Raw genomic sequence first — 23,774 nt, forward strand, 5'->3', positions numbered from 1 at the left:
ACGCCCTATAATTTACTTTATTTTGACTGTTTTTCCCTGAAACAAGGCGAAATCCCTACAAGTGGAAACACTGCAACTGCCATGCAGTTACTAGGTATGTGCCACTTTCACTTTAACGGTTATTAACATTGACGTATAAGACTGTCTATCAAATCGATATTTTTTAATTTAAATAATATCCTCTGATTAATAAAACATTAAACACCGAGTGACCTTTAGTTTTGTTCTGAATGCTTACAACGTTTTCACACTAATTAGCTAACATTGCTAAACAGAAACAGAACCAGTTCCGTTAATAAATCGGTAACTATTTAACTATGTCAAACGTCATTATTTACGATTCGCAAAACGTGCGCATTGCCCAACCCTAGAGAAAAAAGTAAATGAGAGGAAAGCCGTGGAAAACCTTTGTTATTAATTTTCTTTGTAGTTTGTAGCTTGTATTGAAGCATTTTCAGTTGGGTCGCAATAAATCCGTGATGTGTTTTTTATAGATGAATAATTCGTTATAAGTTTTTACGTTCAGTGAGTAGGTCATGGCAGTTCAGTTATATTATTTTACAATGTGAATGTGAAATCGTCTGACGTGCCTACACAATGGTAAGGCATTTATATATTATGTATTTACTTTAGTCTTACATCAAAATATTGACCGTGCGTTTGTCTGGCTCTGCTGTTGATGACTAATTTTATATTTGGCGATAATAATTTGGCGAATGTCGAGATAATGGTGAAAGCAATTGATTATTTATCTTTAGCTAAACTGGTTGTGTTGTTCCTTTCGCAAGGTACCTGTCGTGTAAATGATGATTTAGTGTTTGGTACATTTTAGTCGTTTTGTCACGCTTTCATGCTCCTTCGTTTGTTTCTATCAATGTGTGATTATTGTGTGAACACACATTTCTAATTGTTATTGAAATATTACCATTTCTTCCACGAAATAATTCCCAGAAGATAGAACAATGAGTCAAAGTAAAAAGTGTTAGTAACTTTTTTGTAGATCAACAATTAATCTAGTTAGCTTAGTGTACTTCATTAACTTTCAGGGAATTTGTTATCTAATTGACTTTTTATTCAATGAAAATCAATATTAAGGGGCATGAGACCGGCCTGCCCGCGAAATTCAAATTTAATTTGGTTTTTCGCAATTTGTAAACTAATACGACAACGTAGGCTTATGGTTATTTTATTTGCAACAGTGGCAATATCATCCTCACAGGTTTATATAAAAATCTTTACTTGAAAAGGTCCAGTTTAAGAAATAAAGTAAAGTATCGACTATTCTCACAAATTAGTCGATACTTTGAGCCTATGAGTATCTCTGTACCAAATTTCGTTAAAATCGCTTAAGCAGATAAGGCGTGAAAACAAGCAAGCAGACAAACAGACAGACAGACAGACACACTTTTACATTTTTACTACTACTGTAAAAATGTAAAAGTGTGTCTGTCTGTACTTGTTCTCTAAACTAAAACAGCTAAGATCTTTCATACATATAAGTAGAAAAGTCCTCAGTGACTTACTGACTGACCCATCAATACCCAGCACAAACCATAAATGTAGCAAAATCAAATTTTGCAAAGGTTATTTTTAAAATTTAGACACAAAATAAGACAAGATTTTTTGAAATTCCCTCAAGAGTGAAGCTGCGGAAGGTCGCTAGTGATTTTATAAGTTTAGTCCAATTGTTTGACAGTTAGATAATTATTTTAAATTTCTGCTTATCAATAATTTGTATGAGTATATTTTGACCTGGATGCCAGTTCACTTGACAGCTTGTTTCGCCTCAAAGGACAAGATTGGCCAGCATATACTAAGCCTGTGGTCCTCATCCATCTGTATATTTATCTGCTAGCGAACTGTATCTTTTGGACCAAAACAGGTAGCAAGTTTAAATTTTCATAGAGTGTGTATCTATCTCTATGGCTCCTATAACAACAAATAAAAAAAATATCAAAATGGCTGCCATGTCAATTTTGAAAATATCAAAAATTACAAATAGTGTTATCTATTATCTATTATATGTCTCTTCTATGTTACGGAATTCTTTGTTTGTGTGCAAGACAGACTTGCAACTGACTGGTTTTATTAGAATAGCTGTTTAAAAAAAAAAAAAAAAATTAAAATGATAATCTCTTTCAGGAATCTGTGTAAATATCCAGTACAACAGCACAGTGGAAGCATGTCTTCAGTCGGCCAGTTAGTACCGCAGGTCACTCGGGGGCCTCCCAACATGACGATAAAGTTCAACGGGCCCCACATAGAGGGCTCGTTCTGCTCAATGATTGACTACAACTACGACCCAGTCATCAGTGTCATCTGTGCTATGTACATCATATTTGGCATTGTGTACACACTATTTGGTAAGTTTAATCCTAATAGCTGTTATAGCCTATTGGTTAAAATGTCCGTCCCCTATACGATCGATGGGGGTTCGATCCCGGGCATGCACCTCTAACTATTGGAAGTTATTTGCATTTTAAGAAATTAAACCAGTGAAGGAAAATATTGTGAGAAAACCTGCATACCTGATCGTTCATAATGTTCTCAAAGGTGTGTGAAGTTTGCCAATCCCAATGTCCAAACCCTTCTCATTCTGAGAAGAGATCCGTGCTCAGTAGTGAGCCGGCGATGGGTTGAATCACTGTGTGTGCCTCCTGGATCCAGTGGCTCCCTGCGACTCATTCGATGTCGTCTATTTACCTAGTGGGGAATCTTCCAACGCTGCGCTTTCCGGTGCGAGGTATCCATTACCACTTCACTTTGCTACGTGAAAAAGTGATAGTACTGTCCTTAGAGCCATTATGGACGGTCGAATAGTCGCCCACCGTAAATTACAATCGAAAAGAGCAACCGCCGAGTTTCTTGCTAGTTCTTCTCGGTACAAACGACATTCCGAACCAGTAGTATATTATTTTGACGATTCAAAAGCACTTGTAAAAAGTTTATTTGAATAAAAATCTATTGTATTCTATTCTAGAAAAGATGCCGCCATTTTCAGTTCATACTTTTGTTGCAGGATACCGATGTTTCAAAGCGAGTATGTTTCTCACTGGATTCACATTCGGCTCGGCGATCGTCTATCTTATCTGTCTCCAAGAATACCTGATGCCGCCCTACGGAAATGTTGGTAAGTAAATATTTCCATTGTACCGCAAGGCATCGCCGAGGTTTGGTAACATTTTTTAAATTAAACAAATTCTAAAGAATACAGAGCTAAAAACAAGAAAACCATTGCCAGTCCCACATGAGCTTCAAATTGCGGTGTTATTATAGAGACATCAATTATTTAAACATATTCTAACAGGGTCCCTAGGAATGCGATGACAGCTTGAAGGTCGTCAAGAAGATACACCATATAAAACTGTTCATATGGTCCCATTTACCGAACCTAGCAAAGAACTTGCCAAAATTTTTGATATCAGTACTTTTAATGGCCGAAACTTTTTGATGGGAACTGGCCCTTATTATTCACATGAAATGTTTTTGTTTAGGATTTGTGGTTTCATCACAAAAAATTTAAGATTTGTTCTCGATCAAATAGGTAATTAGTTTACTAAATAACATCAAAGTAGCGTCATTAACTTATCTAAAATTAAAATATTATCTAAGAATTATTTCAGAATCATATTATAAAGGCCAGCAAAATAATTTACTTTTCACACCACTCGCTCCAGAATGCCTTATTACTGACCTGTTATTCCTAAGGTAATCTAACTTATTACATTCCTATGAATTAGCCGGGCAATAATGTTGTATGAAAAGCCCATGGGGCGTAATGTAGCGTCCAAAAAGTTTTTAGTTATCAACTAAAAACTTTAAAAAAAAAAGTTATCAACTATCTCGCTTCGACGTATGATTGTGTCCCTCTCACACGCGCGATTTAAATTTTCTATCTCGCTTTGATGAGTGATGGCGTCTCTCTCTTTCACAAACCATAGATTAAAGAATATTGAAAATTTCCTTCAAAACTTATCTGCGAAACCTTGTGCGGGTCGGCGGGCGCCGGCGCAGACGGAGTCCATACTTGTATAGATTCAATAACTTGAAAATAACTACAAACTTGACATTGGCTAATCAGAGTAAAGCCAGATATATAGAAAAAAAAACCTTGTGCGAAACGTTATCTTATGGTGTTATTGAAATAAATTATTTATTTAACTTGAAATTAAAATGTCGAGTGATGACGATGATGGCAGCAATAATCTAACTCCGGAAACTATTAAAAGTGTTCAAAAGTGCTCAAAGTGTAATAAACGATTTGCTCCCAGATATTTCTAAAGACAGATAGGTAGGTACCTATATAAGCATACGAAGATTTTGATTTTGATTTTGATTGCGAGGTGTGAAAAGCAGAGTATGCAACTCGGGGATAATGCTGTCTTAGTCTTGGGCACCCCTAAATCCCGCGCTTCACTCAGGATTCTAGATGTAACACCCTCGCTACGCTCGGGAGTTACTCTAAATCCCTCGTTCGCTTGGGATTTATCCAGGTGCCCGTGACGTAAGACATTACATTATCCCCATGTTGTATAATCTACTATTACACGAACGACATAGACGCGTCGCCAGTATCATAATGTTAGGGAACTGGGAAGTATTTCCCGATTAGCTAGCAAAATGGAATTTGAGTTTGAAAACTTCCTGTAAGCGGTTATTGCCTGGCAAAGTTGAGGCATCGGTTAAAGATGAATCTGGTGTAGTACGTAACACTTGGAATACATGTGATCGACAAGATAGTAAATATGTATGTAATATGTAGATTTACACTCCGGAATTTGATGAAATCAGCGAAGGATGATACATAGAAGCATTCCGTATGCTCCATTATGGTGTAACGAAAACTCTACTACGACTACCGAGTCGTGCATACAGACTCTACCGCACGCGTCTTCAAATCCATTTTAACACTTTGCCAGTGGGTGTCGTGTGAACCAAACTTCGTCATTTTGAACACTGCATCTGCATACTTTGAACTTATTTCCCAGCGAAACAGCCTAAAACCAGTTTTAACCCAGTTACCAGTTGCCAGTTTTAGTAGTAACCCAGGTTAGAATTAGTCCAAAGTTCGTGATTTTGATCTAAACATTATATATTATATATTACTGTAAAGTTTCAATATTTTCAGTGAGTTTCTTCTCCTGTAAAATTGTATTTCATGCAATTACATCGTTTTGTTCACAAGTTCCTCATATTATTGTATATCATAATAATAATATGTATGTATGTAAACATTATGGTTATTTAATCTCTGGTCGACCGCGTGTGGTGACCGCCTATATTCAATTGAGGGAATGCGCCCCCTATGTGGCCGATAACGACCGCCTGTGGCTCGCGACCTTATTTCAGAAACGATGTATATTTAATATCGCGATCTATTAATATATACAATAATATACATCTATATGTGCTGAATGGAGAGAACCATTATCTAACTTTTATTTAGTAGGTATTTGGTAATTATTTTAGCGAATGGCTAAAGGGTCATCCGTTAGATAAAGTTTATCTGGCGCTTATGAAACAGGCACTTAGTCTCTGAACAAAATAACATTTATTGAGTCGATCTTAAAAAAAAATACATAGCTTAGTACTATGTATTTTTTTTTAAGATTATTCAACATAGGAGTAATGCAATGTCTTATGCGGGCGTCGGGAAAAATCCCAAGCGCGCGTGTGTGTGTGTGTGTGGGTATGGCGTATAAGTAATATAGTATTATGTCCGTAGGCGTGGCAGTCTGCGCTGGTCTGCTGTTTGGACTGATCACGATGCTGATCCAATACGTGGGACTGTTCATGACGGGCTTTCACACTGGCCTGTTGCTGGCCATCGCTGGCCTGGCCATATACGACCACTTTCTGGAGACCAGACCAAATACGGTGAGTACGTAGTGTGTAAGCACCTTGCGGCGCCGCGCCGCATCGCTGTGGGTTTGAGTACTGGGTGCCTCTGGCAGAGAGGATGGCGTTGCACCGCACCACCGCTTCCGAAGTCAAAGTCAAAGTCATTTATTCAAATTGGGTACTATTGTACACTTTCTGATTGTCAAACAATGTTGTAATGGTGATAATTAATTACGTTAACTTAAAACTAAAGCTACGAGGGTTCCAAACGCGGCCAAGTCTGAGAAGAGCCCACAACAAATTCAGCCGTTCCTACCTCGTCTCTCTGGTCCCAAGTCAGTTAGTTAACCGTGACGTCTGCTCCAGGAAAGGGAGAGGGACACGTAGGGACAAGGAAGCAGATAGAAAATAATTTGTAGATAATCACGAAGGTGCCCCGAGTCAAAGAGCAAGTATCGAACGGATGCCCTTCCGCATTTCGGTCCATATAACCGCGAGGTTGGTGGGGCCATGGAAGGTGGTGAGATGGTCCCAAGTCTATTGCGCGACGGTACGGCGCCGCACGACATTGTAACGCATCGTCAAATTTTTTTCACCTCACTAGCTCAAAAAGGGCGCCTTTGCTGTCTAAAACCAGTGAGCAAAAACGACTTTAGCTCATTAGTTTTAGACAGCAAAGGCGCCCTTTTTGAACTAAGTTGTATGTATCACACAACAACAAAGTTTTTGTTTCTTGTGCCTTCGAATCCCTCACTACACTCAGGGTCCTAACTTAGAATTATAGACTCCTTCGCCCGCTCGGAGTTCAAACTAGGCACTCGCAACAAAAATGAACTTTGCTATCTTGTTGAACAAATAACTATTACGCAGTGATTTTTCATATGTATATTTTAGCTTAAGTTAATTGGTAATCCCGCACTTGCACACTTGCCGGTTTACATTGTATTTTCTCTTTTATTTATGTGTATTATGTCGGCAAACCAATAAAATAAATTGGAGTGCAGTGTTTAAATCAGAAACGTTTACAAATAGTACAAATCCAAGTATAACACCATTGATCATATGTGAGAGCACGCACAGTATCGATAGAGCTTAGTTCAATTGAAACGAGCGCTCTATGAAAAAACATTTGATTTTTTTTAATGGGTTGGAGATTAAATCATCTATCACCTGTTGTTGGCTGCTCTCCGATTGGGATTAACATAACACTATAGCATAGCACAGTACGAACATTAAGAAGCTTGGAACAAAACGTCGAGGCTTTCGGTACCACTGGCAGGTGTCTTTAAAATTCAATCTCTAAATGGGTAAAGAGCCTTGATAGCTCAACTGTTGAGGAGCGGACTGAATTCCGAAGGATCGGCGGTTCAAACCCCACCCGTTGCACTATTGTCGTACCCACTCCTGGCACAGGCTCTACGCTTAATTGGGGGGGAAAGGGGAGTATTAGTCAGATCAGCATGGCTAATATTCTTTAAAAAAATGGGTTTGAAATTTGTGTAGTCCACGCGGACAAGGTTTTTTATATAAAAAAATTTGCCAATTAACGAGCAGGTGGGTCACCTGATGTTAAGTGATTACCATCGCTTATGAACATTTTGCAGCACCAGGGGAACAAATGCGTGGCCGGCCTTTCAGGAGTTTGTTGGTCTGCCCCTTGAATAACCCTATGTTGTAAATACCGGTGGGAATATACCGCCGATGGGAGTTGATTCCACAGTTAGCTTGTAGAAAGAAAGTTGCGGGCATAAGCTAGTAAAGATAGTGATGATGATAACAATAGGTGAAATAAGAATCCCAAGGCGATAGTAACACGCTTTTTACTTGTATATAAAGTTGGTACATTCAAAAGTAGTACACACATTGTATTTGCGTTAATAGTATGCAGATAATGATCTTCAACGCCCTGCTATCGTAATGTGTATTGTAACAAGTGTAAATTAAAAATTTATAACACCCCCGACAAGTGAAGGTCACAGTAACTAGAAAAGACCGAAAATACCTGATAACTTTCAAACGGCTGAACCGATTTTCTTGGACTACTCCGCGCCTACGATCCAAAGTATCTGAGTTTTCCAAAACATCATTTTCAAATAAATAATTATGTATTTTGGCAACGTCCATCTTGACAGCTTGATATTTGTCAATTGACATAATATTATGAACCTAACGGTTATCTAACCTTCTTTTCTACAAGAAAACTAGAAAAGAGCTGATAACTCTTAAACGGCTGAATCAATTTTTTTGGATTATAGCTAAGAACACTCTCGATCAAGCCACCTTTCAAACAAAAAAAAGTAAATTAAAATCGGTTCATTCGTTTAGGCGCTACGATGCCACAGACAGATACACAGATACACAGATACACAGATACACAGATACACAGATACACAGACACACAGATACACAGATACACACGTCAAACTTATAACACCCCTCTTTTTGGGTCGGGGGTTAAAAACGTAAACTGCGAGTCGGACTCGCGCACCGAAGGTTCCGTACCTTATTAAGTAGGATGTTTAAAAATAAATAAAAATCGGTTTTAGAATATACAGGTGAAGCCCTTTCATATGATTTCCCACTTGGTATACTTATCTTATTTTTAAAAATTGAAAATACTAATTACATATAGGTATTTATTTGTTCATGAACACTTTTTTTTTTGTGTGGTAACATTACCACAATTTCACGGTTTATGGATTTTTTCCTTCACTTGTGCTATAAGATCTACCTGCCTTTCATGATTCTATAGGTCAACGTCAAGTGCCTTATAGGCGTCCTTGGCAACCGTGACAAACGGACAGATAGACAGACAACAAAAATCCTATAAGGGTTCAGTTTTCCTTTTGAGGTACGAAACCCGCAAAATACCGGTTATGTGTAAGGGGCGCAAAGTTAGTGCTTTTATAAATTCTTTAGTGCTCTTACAAGTTACAACCATCGATGGTTACAACATACTCGCATACTCGTATCCTAGGCGCTCCTCGGTACTTTCCACACAAACGTAGTTTGACTCTCATTAACCCCCGACCCAAAAAGAGGGGTGTTATAAGTTTGACGTGTGTATCTGTGTGTCTGTGTATCTGTCTGTGGCATCGTAGCGCCTAAACGAATGAACCAATTTTAATTACCTTTTTTTTTGTTTGAAAGGTGGCTTGATCGAGAGTGTTCTTAGCTATAATCCAAAAAAATTGGTTCAGCCGTTTAAAAGTTATCAGCTCTTTTCTAGTTTTCTTGTAGAAAAGAAGGTTAGATAACCGTTAGGTTCATATATGCAAGTGTCAATTGACAAATGTCAAGCTGTCAAGATGGACGTTGCCTAGATATACATAATTATTTATTTGAAAATGATGTTTTGGAAAACTCAGATACTTTGGATCGTAGGCGCGGAATAGTCCAAGAAAATCGGTTCAGCCGTTTGAAAGTTATCAGCTCTTTTCTAGTTACTGTAACCTTCACTGGTCGGGGGTGTTGAAAATTTTTAATTTACACTTGTTTAAATCATATATTAACCAATACTGTAGACCAAGAAGGTTTAGGAGAATGAACATGGACAACACGGGGAAATCCACATTATATCTCCTAAGACGGAAGTAAGGCATTAACTTAGAAAACTAAATTTATGGTATGGTCTGGTGGGAGCTTTGGTCGTGGCTAGTTACCATCATACCGGCAAAGCCGTGCCGCCAAGCGATTTGGCGTTCGTACAATGCCGTGTAGAAACAAAAGGATGGGTTTAAAATGAAAACTGCCATACACCTTCCAGGTTAACCCGCTTCCATCTTAGACTGCATCATTACTTACCACCAGGTGTGATTGCATTCAAAGGCTAAATTGTATCACACTAATATTATAAAGGCGAAAGTTTGTATGTGTGTGTGTGTGTGTGTGTGTGTGTGTGTGTGTGTGTGTGTGTGTGTGTGTGTGTGTGTGTGTGTGTGTGTGTGTGTGTGTGTGTGTGTGTGTGTGTGTGTGTGTGTGTGTGTGTGTTTGTTACTCCTTCACGCAAAAAGTACTGGACGGATTGGGCTGAAATTTAGAGTGGAGATAGATTATACCCTGGATTAGCACATAGGCTACTTTTTATCCTGGAAAATCAAAGAATTCCTACAGGAATTTTAAAAAACCTACATCCACGCGAACGAAGTCGCGGGTATCAGCTAGTCTGATATAAAAAAGGCATAATTTTACTGAAACTCATTTATTACGAATCAGACAAGCGAGGCTGTGCTAATACACTGCATGAGTATGTACTGTACATATATTAGGTACTTATGTGAGTAGGTAGGGGTGGCCAGACGGGCGGGGGTCAGATCCGCGCGAGGTTGATAAACCGATGTAGTACCCTGAGAGTCCGTCAACCCTGCACATCTGTTGGGAAGATCGTCAAAACATCCGAATTTCAGCACGTGATGTGTATTTAGGATTTTTCAATCATTTATTTTCATTAATTTGTCGTCTGCGAGATAGGTTGTTAAACAAGATAAAGTTCAAAACTAAAACATGACTACTCCTCTTAATAAACGCTGAAATGTAAAAAAATTGTTTTTTTGTCGCTTGGTACATTTAAGTATATTTATGAACTCAGAATTTTCACCCCTTTCATTTGTCGATATGATAGCAAAAAGAAATTCAGAGGCCCTTTCTTAGAATCCACCATATTGATTTTGTCAATTTAAAGACCTCACGTATCCAAATTCCAAAGACCTAGAAACTATAGCGTTATGCAAATAAGTCAATGATGGGTCACTACTCACTGCCCACCTGGCAGCGCGGCAATCTACTTCTATAGTTATTCTGATTTCTGTGAGTGCAGCGTTAGTTGCAGCGTGGTTCGCCATGACCCCAATGTTCGCAAACGCGGCATCAATAGCTCAAAGCATTGCACTCTTGTTTATCACTGAAAAACAAACGGCGGTGCGCCAAGGTTTCAGGGTTACCAAAACAATGAAAAACGATTTTTCAAGTGCTGATTACCCTAGCCTTGACGCCAAATTGAGTCGGTTCGCTGAAGAAATGCAGGGCTACAGTACATTCACCTTATCAATAAACTGGTCAAAGATTTGTATGTAAATCTCAAAGCACACTTTTACAGAAATCTGGTTAACCACAAACGCAATAAAATAGTGGTTATATCCTATTAATTAATCAAACCCGGGGCCTCATCATTTAGACCAATGAGGCAGTTAGGCAATGATATTAGGATAATGTTCGAGTCAATAACAAGTGATATAGCGATGGGTAGTGATTGTGTGGCCGCGGGAGAGAAGGCACAGTACATTATTAGATACAATCAAGCTAAAACACAGGCACAAGCGCTCACACGTCTGTTTACGGTCCAATTAGCGTCAATTAACCGTTAATCCATCTGCGGCCATTGTTTGTTTTGTAATCCGCACCCTTCGTGCAGTACTGTAGGTACTCCAGGACCTATTAATTGGTAGGCACAATTAAATACAACATTGAGATGCATTTTAGACTTCCGTTTGAGTGACAGATCTAGTAGTAGGTACTTTGAAGTTACAACAGTTCAAATGCAAAACTGAACGAAACTGTAGGGTCTCTTGTTTCACTGCGAATACTAAATTTAAATCATACTAATATTTTAACGTTCAAACTATCGTGAGTGATATTTCCATCCATAGGTACTTATAAATGCGAAAGTGTGTCTGTCTGTCTGCTACATTCTCACAGCCCAACAGTTTAACCGATTCTAACGAAATTTGGTACAGGATTAACTTATATCCCGGGGACGGACATGGCTACTTTTTATCCCGGAAAATCAAAGAGTTCCCACGGGATTCCCAAAAACCCATCCGCTTAACCGAGGTACGGCTTAGTACCGAGGTAGCTTGCGTCCCTGTAATTGACATAGGCAACTTTTTATCCCGGAAAATCAAACAGTTCCCTAGGGATCTTAAAAAACCTAAATCCACGCGGATGGAGTCGCGGACATCCTCTAGTTACTTATAAGTATTGATTGCTACGGCTTTACTCGCGTATTTAGTCGGTGTAAGCCCGACTAGTTTCGAACCCATCCAGGGTCCTTTTTAATAGGGACTAAACTCGCTGCGTGTCGCTATGAAAAAGGAACCCGAACTTATATTATAAATGCTAGTGTGTTTGTTTGTTTGTCTTTCCTTCACGCCCTAACTAATCAATCAATCCTCATGATTTTTGGTATAGAAATAGATAGATAGATAGATAGAACACTTTATTGCACACAAAAACACATGTAAAGGAACACAACACAGAAAGAAGAAAACAGAAGAAACAATTGTGTGCAAAGGCGGCCTTATTGCTTGGAGCAATCTCTACCTTGCAACCTTTAAAGAAGTAGGTGAAAGAGCGGAGAGTAACAAAGACAACTTTTCATCCTGGAAAATCAAAGAGTTCCCACGGGATTTTTAAAAACCTAAATCCACACGGACGTAGTCGCGGGCATCATGTACGAGTAGTTTAAATATTAATAAATATTGCTATTTATAAAATTTACCCGCGCGCAGAGGGCACCTTTGTTAGCGCACTCCCTCACTGTCATAGTCCGATAGGACAGAAATCCGTCATGACCGGAGAAAGATAAAGCGCAGTACCGACAGTTATACGTGCTCTCTGAAGCACGTGGTAGACATACCGCCAACTTTCTAACTCCGGGCCAAAAATAGGCCAAATTCTCAGTAGTTTTGGGAATCGAACCCAGGTTATCGTCAACCGCAGTCAAACATGCTAACTACTAGACCAACAAGGCAGTTAAGCAATGATAATAAGATAATGTTCGAGTCAATAACAAGATATATTGACTCAATGGGGCGGGTATATTCAGCTTCAGTTCTCTAAAGACATAATGACCCCTCAATTGCATAGCTAGAGAGAGCAGCGATATAAATGTTCCACTAGATGGGACACTTCATAGTAACAACCAGTTCCAACTTGATGTATGTAGTACATGTATGTAGATGTATGAAGTATGTAGACAAGTAAATCCAGATTTACTTGTCTACATACCTACTAAAGGGGACCGCTGTCAAAATTTTCAGCTTTCTAGATCCAAGGGTTTAGACTGGGCGTTGTCAGTGGCGTTGGACTTTCCTTTTCATCCACAAAAATTGTTTTGTTTTTTTTCTAAGACTCACCATTCTAAAAGTTGAAATCGATGTATTTCAGATATCAGTAAATGTTGATCGCTAATTTGACTGCATATAAGGATTACTTTACTTTATTTAGGTACACTTACCGTTCAGTGGATATATCGTACGCCTGACTGAACTGCGTTGCTGCGTATCAAACAGACAACCTACATTGATACTCACTGACCGTGCTATGCGTGCTATACTATTTTTATACAAGTGGTAATAATATTATACTTCCTATGTATACCGGAATCATCATACCGGATCCATGTATCATCCAAATTCCAAATATCACCTCTCACGTGTTGCCATTGATGCCATATAGATACCAGATACCAGAGGTCGCTTACTATGGTCAGTATATGTCATAGTATGGTCATTCAACGGGCGATGAAAAGTCAATCCGTCAAGAATTCTGTTTATGGTATGGTATACCCGGAGACTAAAAATAATAATGTATTGTTTCAGTACTGGCTGTGCGTCGTGGTGGTTCTGCTGGTCTCCGGCATCTTCTTTGCTGTTCTCAACTTGTACTGGAAGAAAGGTAAAGGGTTTTTAATTTTAAATTTGAATGTTCAAAATAATTTACAAGAGAGTGAAATACGAGTAGGAGTTAAGGGGCAAGCGACGGGTCTGCACGCGAAATTCAAATTTTACTTGGTTTTTCGCAATTTTTAAACTAATACGACAACGTAGGCTTACGGCACTTTAATTGCGCCAATGGCAGTATCATCTTCACAGGTTTATATAAAAATCTTTACTTGAAAGGGTCCAGTTTAAGAAATTAGCTCTAGTATCGACTAATTTGTGAGTTATAGTCGATACAAGAGCTAATTTCAATAATTGAATCAACTCGGTATGGACCGTAAATTCTTAAGGGATCCAAAGTTCTCCATAAAGGGTAACCTGAAGCCTACCAAACAGCTAGAGCGTGCTGCCGAGAGAAAAGTAACAAAAGAAGCTAAGGCTAAGAAATGATGGGTTTAACTTAAGCTACTAGATGATGCCCGCGACTCCGTTCGCGTGGATTTAGGTTTTTAAAAAACCTAAATCTAGAAACTCTGCTTTTCCAGGATAAAAAGTTGCCGTAGTCAATTTCCGGGACGTAAGCTACCTCTGTACCAAATTTCATATAAATCGGTTAAACGGACCCTTAAGAATCCCGTAGGTACTCTTTTATTTTCTGGGATAAGAAGTAGCCTATGTCTGTCCCCGGGATTTAAGCTAACTCTGTACCAGTCTTTCGCATAAAAAGAAGCCTATGTGTTAATCCAGGGTATAGTCTATCTCAGGGTATAATTTCAGCCAAATCCGTCCAGTAGTTTTTGCGTGAAAGAGTAACAACATACATCCATATGTATAAACTTTCGCGAATGGGTGGATGTACATACCCTTACTTACTGTGTGGTTACAGTGTTGACGGTGTTCGGCACGAGCGTTTACGGAGGCGCCGTGCTCGCAACTTGCCTCGACTACTTCTTGGAGCGCATGATAATGCTCAAATGGGTAAGTTCTCCAATCAGGCCTTCCATTCATCAAACTGCGTCCACTGCTGGACATAGGCCTTTTGTTGAACGCTTCATCACGGCTTTTCAACTTCATAGTTCGTCCAATCCTCACCGTTTTCACCGTTTAGCTGAACTTACCACTATACTTCAGTCACTATGAACGTGCGAACCACTGTACTTCAGCCATTATGAACGTGCGAACGGGGTCATAAATCATTACGATCATAGTGTTGTAAGAGTGCTGCATAAGTCGTTATCGATACAGAGATGCACACGTTCGGACACAGGTAGCTGGTAGCTAATTTTGTATTGTTCCTCTCGCTCTTTATCACCTGTTATCGATTATCGACAAATCCTTTTTTTTACTGTACACACAACTCTGCAGCATCATGTTACAATTCCATAAGCCCTGTAAGTGCGAGCGAGAAGTCTGATATAAATCACGTATGACCCAGTTGGCATGTTCGCGATGACTCAACTATAACTCGGTTGCGCTAAGTTTGCACCTCGCTAGAATGCGGCGCCTCTTCTACTTCCCCGCTCACCTCCCCGCGGTCTCCTGTCGTGGTGTCAGTAAGGTTCGCATATCGTACCTAAGCGTCAGTGTGACGTAATCGACGCGAGTTGCAAACTTAGCTTGACCGAGTAGTATAGTTAGTTTCCATGTGTGGTACCCAGGTGTGGGAGAGGGCAAAGTTGGAGCCGGCCGTGCCGCCGCCGTGCCGCCTGTCGTGGCTGGCGTTGGCCGCGTGGCCCGCCGCCGCCATCGTGGGCCTGTGCGCGCAGGCCGCGCTCACCGCCACCGGCTTGCACCACGAGCAGAGTGAGTGTCGCATGTACACTGCAATACACTTCGCTACACATACACCAAACCACACTATATTGCACCACAATACGTCACTAGACACTACAGTAAACAAACACGCCACTCGGTGCACTACGCCTGCACCATAAGCAGAGTGTGTCGTACATACACTACACTACAATACATATACAATTCGCTGTACTTCGTCGTGTGGTGTGTGTGTAGTGCAATATAGTGTATATTGCACTACACACACACCACACTACACTATATTGCACCACAATACGTCACTAGACACTACAGTAAACAAACACGTCACTCGGTGCACTACGCCTGCACCATAAGCAGAGTGTGTCGTACATACACTACACTACAATACATATACAATTCGCTGTACTTCGTCGTGTGGTGTGTGTGTAGTGCAATATAGTGTATATTGCACTACACACACACACCACACTACACTATATTGCACCACAATACACGCTACTTTCTTACGTTATTATTTTAAAACGTACTAGGCCAGTCATTAAAGCCAAAACCCGAAAGTAATTAGTAACTTGATAAAATTTTAGGGGGGTTTTTAAAGAAGGTAAAATAACTTACCGTGTGATTTTGCAGCGTTGTGGGGTGTACGGAAAGGGTTGAAAAAATGTTTAAAATGGAAAATAATAATAATAAATTGGAACTTAAAATTAACAATCACATTACTGACTCTGACATAGAAATTGCAAAGACATTTGAGGACTTTTTCCGAAACATCCCAGTTACCACTACTAGTTCCCTTAACTCGTCGCCAACAGAAGCCTATAATCTTCTTAGGGGCAATGTTTCTGAGTGCAGTGTACTATTTAAGTTTGAACAAATTACCCCACATGATATTATTAAGGTATTCAAATCTTTACAGTACAAAAAAACAGGAGACTTATGGGGGATATCAGTAAAAGTAATCAGCAATATTATTGATATTGTTGCTCCATATCTTGCTCTAATTTTTAATAAGTCCGTAGAGTCAGGATCCTTTCCAGATCTTATGAAATACAGTAAATTGATTCCTCTTTTCAAATCGGGCAGTAAAAGTGACCCAAATAATTACAGGCCAATTTCGATTTTGCCGACTTTTAGCAAGATATTTGAAAAAATTATGCTCAACCAACTGCTCTTGCACTTTAACTTGAATAAATTACTTCACTCGGAGCAGTATGGTTTTACTAAAGGACGATCAACAATCGATGCGGGCGCAATGCTTTTAAAGCATATATTCGATGCGTGGGAGAACTCACAGAATGCCGTTGGAATTTTCTGTGATTTGTCTAAAGCATTCGACTGCGTTGAGCACGAGACTCTCTTAGCTAAATTGAGCTATTATGGAGTCAAAGACACTGCGCTTAGTCTTATTGCGTCTTATCTCAGTGATCGTATACAAACAGTATGTGTAAATGATGTGAAGTCATCCGGATCAGCCTCATTAATGGGTGTTCCTCAAGGCTCTATCCTAGGTCCCTTCATGTTCTTGGTATATATAAACGATCTACCATATTTTGTCCAAAATACTTGCGATATTGTACTATTTGCTGATGATACGTCTTTGATTTTTAAATTAGATAGAAATGAGAATAATTATGACGATGTAAATAGAGCCATATCGCAGGTCACTCACTGGTTTACTGTTAACAATTTGCTTTTAAATGCAAAGAAAACCAAGTGTGTCGAATTCGCACTGCCCAATACCAAGACGACAAATAACATAAAATTAATGATAAATAATGATATGTTGAAAGTAGAGGAGACCACCGTGTTCCTGGGGATAACTTTAGATGCAAAGCTTCAATGGAACGCCCATATATCAACACTTGCTGGCAAACTCAGCTCTGCTGCTTACGCTGTTAGAAAGATTCGACAGATAACTGACGTGGAAACTGCAAAAATTGTATATTTTGCCTATTTTCACAGTATTATGTCTTACGGAATCTTGCTATGGGGTAAAGCGGCAGATATTGGAAAAATTTTCGTTTTACAAAAAAGGGCAATACGCGCAATTTATAATTAAAAACCGCGCGATTCCCTACGAGAGAAATTTAAGGAAATAGGTATTCTTACAGTAGCTTCTCAATACATTTACAATAATATAATTTTTGTACGACAAAACATCCTCAGCTACAAAAAAATCGGTGATTTCCATGACAGGCCAACTAGAAATCGTAATAAGCTCGCAACTCCTACGCTCCGCCTCAGAAAAGTGGGAAAGTCATTTGTGGGAATGAGTGTAATATTTTATAATAGAATTCCACAGTCAATATTAGACTTGCCTTTACCAAAGTTTAAAAAATCCATTAAAAGTATGCTCCTGGCAAAAGCATATTACACAATCGAAGATTATGTAAATGATAAAAAAGCATGGATTTGACTCGCTCCAGCAATGCGCGGGTCTGCAATTGCTTGTATAGTATAGAATATTATTGTAAATTGCACAATTGAAAAGAGCAACCGCCGAGTTTCTTGCTGGTTCTTCTCGGTAGGAACGGCATTCCGAACCAGTGGTAAATTATTTGACGATTCAAAAGCACTTGTAAAAGTTTATTTGAATAAAAATCTATTCTATTCTATTCTATTCTATTCTAAAAGGGGTGAAAAGGGTTTTTTGTTAATAACATTGCCAAAAAAATTAGTAACACGCTGCAAAATTTAATAAACGTTTGAAAACGGTAAGAACAACGTCATTATAAATTTACACCGAGTTACCAATTTTTTTTATCCCTGTTATTAACAAATTTCGGTTATTAACGGTTTTCATAAACCCATACTTCTTTGGTTTCTACACGGCAACGTACCGGAACGCTAAATCGCTTGGCGATACGGCCGGACCGAAGCCTCTCACCAGACCAGACCAGAAATTTCGAAATTATAAAATTCTAAATCCCTGCCGGGAGTCGAACCCGGGCCCTCCGTCTAATAAGAGCACACTGCGCCAGGGAGGTCCCCAAGACACGATCCTCTTAACACGTGCTATACGCTCGCGGCAGGCATAAGCGCGCAGAAGCGGCGGCTGAAGGCGGCGGCGGCGCGACCGGTGACGCGCGAGCAACGCGCAGAGATGAAGCAACGCAAGTACCGCTACCTGTACCAAGTGCGCACCGCGCATGGTGACGTCATCTCTCAGGTCAGTGCTTCACTATTCTTAAGAGCCCGCTCCATCGAAGCGATAACTCATTGGTGGGTGGAACCTAAAATAGTGCTGTTTCCACAGATGAACCAACCGCACAGGAAACAACGTTCTTTGTGCGTGTCACCCTTTCCTTCTAACTGCCTTCAAAATTTGCCTTGAGGCAGAGTTTTGAAGGGCCATAAGTTTTAAAATAAATACAATTTTACTATATTAATTGATTTAGGGCATAGATAATGGTATGGTCATGTTATGAGAAGACCCGAGGATCACATGACCAGAAGCGTAATAGGTACATGTTAGCGCTGGGGCAGACCTCGACAAAGCTGGATGTCAGTAGTATTGAACAACCTTAAAACAGTCCAAATAGACATAATGACGATCCAAAACAGAACAACTTGGAGAAATATGGTTAGGAGAGTTGACCCCAATTTACATGGAAAAAGGCTATCCTAATCCTAATAATATTATAAATGTGAAAGTGTGGATGTTTGGCTGTTTGTTACTCAATCATGCAAAAACTACTGGACGGATTTGGCTGTTTGGAATGGAGATAGATTATACCCTGGATTAACACATAGGCTACTTTTTATCCCGGAAAATCAAAGAGTTCCCGCGGGATTTTGAAAAACGTAAATCCACATGGACAAATTCGCGGGCATCAGGCAGTATACATATAATGGGAGAATTAAATCCTTACTGAACGGTTTATCTGCAGTCGTACGTACAAGCGCTGCAGAAGAAAGCGCAGTGTGGCAATTGGAGCGCGGGCGCGGGGGTGGCCGGGCTGAGCGGGGGCGAGTGCAGCACCCTGCAGAGCGACTCCACGCACCTCACCGTGCTCGCCGGCTCCGACCACGCGCCGCACACCGACTCCGACGACGACCTCAACCAGATCCGCGCCGCGCACTAGCCGGGTATGCCCTTTTACCCTACTGCGGCAAAGACAAAAGCAAGGGTTATGATTTTAGCAGTCTATGTATGTTTGTATCTAAATTCTGTGTGTTCCACCGTAGTGCCTAAACTACTGGCCCGATTTTGATGAATGAGGTGTCAATTGATTTGAAAAGGTCCGGGTGACATTCGAAAAAAATTGACCTAACGGATGTTACATCAAAAAAAGTGGAGCTCTCTTTTTTGCTATTGTATCGAGTGGGATATCAAATGGAAGAGGAGAAAATTCTGAGCTCATGATATTAACGTATAACAACTTTAAAATATAACAAGTGACAGAAAAATAATTTTACTCTAATATTTCAACATACTAACATTTGATGCCTGCCAGTAACGTCGAAGCCTTGACGATTTGTTAACTGTCTCAAACTGTGCCCTAGAGCTCGAAGAAATAATTGGAGAGGTTGGGGGGAAACCTCCTCCTCAGGGCACCTCCTGTGAGACCCGGATCACGGCTTAGGATGACGTTGGAATGGGGTTGGTTGGACTGGTTAGTCCGTACACCCCCGAGGCCGTAGCGTGAGTCCACGTTCGGGCGACATCAGAAATCGGGGACCTCGTCTTCGCCAAAGACGCTGTAAGGAAGTTGAATTTGTGTGTTGCCCTACAAAATATGGTGCATAGTCAATCATGATGTGATTGCTAGGGTCGTTAAAGATCTGCTTAGGGCGTCTTTTATTAGGAGAAGGGGAAAGGGGGAGGGGCTATAATGGCTTTCTCAAAATAGTTTTACAAAGCTGTTTGAAGTGTATTTATCTTTTTCAGGTTATTGTGACGACTGAAGACTCCTCGAACGTAGGAATACGAAAAGAAAGAACGTATAATGCATCAGTTTTGAGAACGCAATCGCCATATTTGCTCTATGTGTCAACTGTCATGACAGCATGAGTCCTGAGAAATAGCAGGCAAAGTAATTAAAAGGAACCGAACCAGGTAATGAAGGGGCAGTGTTGTTTATTATTGTTAAATGCAAAAATTAACATGGGAAAAACTACAAGTTTCGTTTCCTTTCAACTTCCAAAATTTGATGATAAAATTTAATTATAACAAATCAAATAAAAATAATTTAAAAACTTCTATGACATCATGTCAGAGGAAGCAACAACGCTTGTCAAAATAACAAGTGTTATAAAAACACTGTCATGACAGAAATACTGTTTACCCTTAGAGTAAGGACTAAATCGTACTTTTGACAGACAGTTGACACACAAGCAAACATGGCGAATGCTATCTCAGAATGTATGCAGTGTAATCATTTGAAACATCCAGTATTATCTTATAAGAGATCCACTCATCAAGTTAACTTTCCCTCGTATTATTATTGTATTAGCGACGTGTAAGTATATAATTTACTTATAATTACACCTATTGCGATTTTATATGATTGTATGTGTAACGGAGTTCAGGGCCTATCTTTTGTTTTACATTTGTTATTATATGTTTTGAATGTAGTTGTACTATCGGCACAAGATCCCAGTGCTGCTAGAATATAACTAACTGTTTTCTGATAAACAAAATGTGTGGAGTAGTGTTGGGTAAATGCCGCCGGCTACTTTTAGGAAGGTCAGCAGCACGGCCCTACAAATGCACTTCCCTAACGGAGAGCCCACGGTCGATGACATCGAAAGGGCCTACTGGGAAATGGTCCTTCAGGCCACGGACCACATAGGAGTGTACACGGCTTCGGTCGACACGAGCCAATTTGAAATTGGATTTACTACAAATCCCAGCGACCCTATAAGCAAGCATCTATGGAATTTGAAAAACATACGACAAAATGAAGCAAATATCATGCAAATAGCATAAATAAAATGGGGTATTCTTATACCTGTATTTTTGTTACTAAACTTAACTCCTTCATAACGTAACTTTCCAAGCTAAGATTTAAGTTAAAGCATAACTTTTATAGTGGCCAAGATATATTGCTCAGCGCAAGTAGGATTAACGTACGTCGCGTCGCTGAAAAAACACATTTAGCGAGAACTTAAAGCTAATGGTAAAATTTTGGCTATGCAGCTAAAAAGCTATAAAACCTGACTTTTTGTAAATTAATCCTATTCAACGTAAACTTTTTTTACGTGGCCTGTGCAAAGTTGTGGCGCCGCCCAGTTTTAAACCGGAGTGTAAAACAACAGGCTTGGACCGCGTGACTGCCGGCGCCCAGTAACCCCCCCCGCTTTTTTAAGCGGTGGGGTGACGGGACGCTAGAAATGTGCGCTATACGAACTTAATTAGCCATCCACAACGTGTTTTTCCCTAGGCCGCCCTTTGGTGGACGGCCTAGAAGTTAACTTACCAAAAATGTTCAGAGTAGTTCAGGGGCTTGGGGGATTCAAAGAGGTATCAATAAAAAAGAAATGGACCAAAGTAGCAGATGAGATGAACTTTATCAAATTAGCAAACCCAAAAAAAAAAGCTTGACCAGTTATATGTCAAGTATAATATATACTCCCTTACGACATATTGACTAACCATGAAGGAAATTACCACCGACGTGAATTGACTGGTAGTATTGAATATTAATTTTTAACAATTAACATAATTAGTAATGAAAAATGTAGTGAGTAGTACGCGACAGGTCGAGATACGAGAACGCATATCAGACCACATCATCACTTTCCATCAGGTGTTATTGTGGTCAAGCGCTTGCCTACAGTGAATAAAAAAAAAGATGACAATTGGGGTGGGGAAGTCCCGCACAGCCGCTCAGCCCTACACCATCTAGCCTACCACAAGTTGTACATGCTAACACTAACCCACGCATTTTGTTTCTCATAAAATAAGTAAGGTCTGGCGGTCCTTGGATCTTGCTGTATATATCGTACGAGACAGGTCGAGATGGCAATGCGGTATGAGGCGTCAGGACGCCCCGCACACCCGCACGTCGCCCGCGCTTTCCCGCACTGAGTTAACGCAGGGGCTGCGGGTGTGCGGCACATCCGCATACCGATTGCCATGCCGATCTGTCACGCACTATACATATAATGCCGTGTTTACTGATTATACCAAACTATTATATAACGAAGTTAATAATAATCAATTTATCTGTAATTTATCGACAAGTTATTCAGTAACGTTGGTACATGTCAAAAATATGTAGTCCCTTTCGACAATTATCAACGTTACTAAATAACGTATAGACAGATTATAGATAGATTGAATAACGACGAATGACGACGACGTTCGCCAAACGAAACTAATGAACGAATTGCATAAAAGATTCCAGATTTCAACAATCCTCTTTTGAATCATCATATATAAAGTATGAAATGATTTTCAATGAATTGATTTGTTTTGATTGTTTTTGAAGCTGTCTAGAGAAAGATAAAACACTAAGCTTTCGTTCTAAGACCCGAATAGAGGTAGTCTGCAAGGTTTAATGATATGAAAGTCAATCTACCAACATGACGGCTTAAAAAACTATTGCGTCTCGTTTCGTTATTTTCAAAAAAAACTTTTTTTGTTACTTTAAAAAAAACGAAATTTTGTTTTTCCTTATACAAGTTAGCCCTTGACTGCAAATTTTACCTGGAGTTAAATGATGACGCAGTGTCTAACGTTCGCAAACGCGCTCCGTCTTAGGCCGCATCATCACTTACTTCTCTCAGTAGGTCTTATTGCATCCAAGCGCTAGTCAAAAAAAAATATGCGCAGAGCTAACTTGGAAGGGGGAAATCTAATAAACTGATACCCCTAATAATTTTCTAGTCTTGTTCTAATCGCTTGGCCACCTATTTGACGGTTTAGAGTTCCGTACTCAATAGTAAAAAACGGAACACCTAAGTTGGCTTGGTATGAGAAACGAAAATTCCACAACTGATAATCAAAACACTGCCATTTAGGAACATAGTTTTGGTACAATGTATTTAGATGTTAAATGATTGGCCTTGGACCCCCAAATATCAGAGGTGTTTCGGACACTTATGTAAGTTTGTTCGTATGTACGTTTGTCTGTTTTACTATAGGTGAGTCATTGTGAACGGGGTCATAAATCATTTTTGTCAGACCTCTCTCTCGCACTTACAAGCCTTATGCTGGAACTTGAAGCTCTGGTGTTGTGTATAACACTAAAAAAACAGGATTTATCGATAATCGATAACAGGTAGAGGGAAACAATACAAAATTAGCTACCAGCTACCTGCGTCTTAACGGCATCCCTTTATAGATAAAGACTTTTGAAGCATTTTCACAACCCTATTATCGTAATGATTTATGATGCAATTCGCACGTTCAAAATGGCTCAACTGTAAATATTTTACGGATGTATGCGCAATTTCACTTAATACTGTGAAGCCTGTGTAAATGTGGAGCCATTTTAGTAGTCCTCTTTTGACAGTTGTCAAAAAGTATCGGCATTCGGCAAACATAAACTT

General features: G+C 39.7%; 1 protein-coding gene and 1 long non-coding RNA gene across 2 annotated transcripts; one reads left to right on the plus strand and one right to left on the minus strand.

The window, feature by feature from the left end:
* The first annotated feature begins 384 nt into the window (after positions 1-384).
* LOC123880028 (transmembrane protein 198) lies at positions 385-23,462 on the plus strand. The gene is made up of 10 exons (XM_045927913.1): positions 385-600; positions 2,143-2,363; positions 3,020-3,130; positions 5,726-5,877; positions 13,440-13,515; positions 14,386-14,477; positions 15,158-15,302; positions 18,308-18,444; positions 19,166-19,364; positions 20,167-23,462. Exons 2-9 carry the CDS (start codon positions 2,183-2,185, stop codon positions 19,358-19,360), a joined length of 1,089 nt encoding a protein of 362 aa, XP_045783869.1. The 5' UTR covers positions 385-600; positions 2,143-2,182; the 3' UTR covers positions 19,361-19,364; positions 20,167-23,462.
* Positions 3,830-4,450, minus strand: LOC123880038. The gene is made up of 2 exons (XR_006799143.1): positions 4,111-4,450; positions 3,830-3,985 (listed from the first exon to the last, which is right to left on the minus strand). It is a non-coding gene; the product is annotated as an uncharacterized LOC123880038 (long non-coding RNA).
* Positions 23,463-23,774: the final 312 nt, after the last annotated feature.

Source organism: Maniola jurtina, chromosome Z, assembly GCF_905333055.1.
Source record: "Maniola jurtina chromosome Z, ilManJurt1.1, whole genome shotgun sequence".
NCBI classification, from domain to species: Eukaryota; Metazoa; Arthropoda; class Insecta; order Lepidoptera; family Nymphalidae; genus Maniola; species Maniola jurtina.

Excerpts from the sequence above, each read along its gene's own strand:
- LOC123880028 (XM_045927913.1), top strand. The coding sequence starts at position 2,183 with ATGTCTTCAGTCGGCCAGTTAGTACCGCAGGTCACTCGGGGGCCTCCC. Across the intron at positions 14,478-15,157 it reads GCATGATAATGCTCAAATGG|GTGTGGGAGAGGGCAAAGTT; the intron begins GTAAGTTCTCCA and ends TGTGGTACCCAG. Across the intron at positions 15,303-18,307 it reads CGGCTTGCACCACGAGCAGA|GCATAAGCGCGCAGAAGCGG; the intron begins GTGAGTGTCGCA and ends CGCTCGCGGCAG.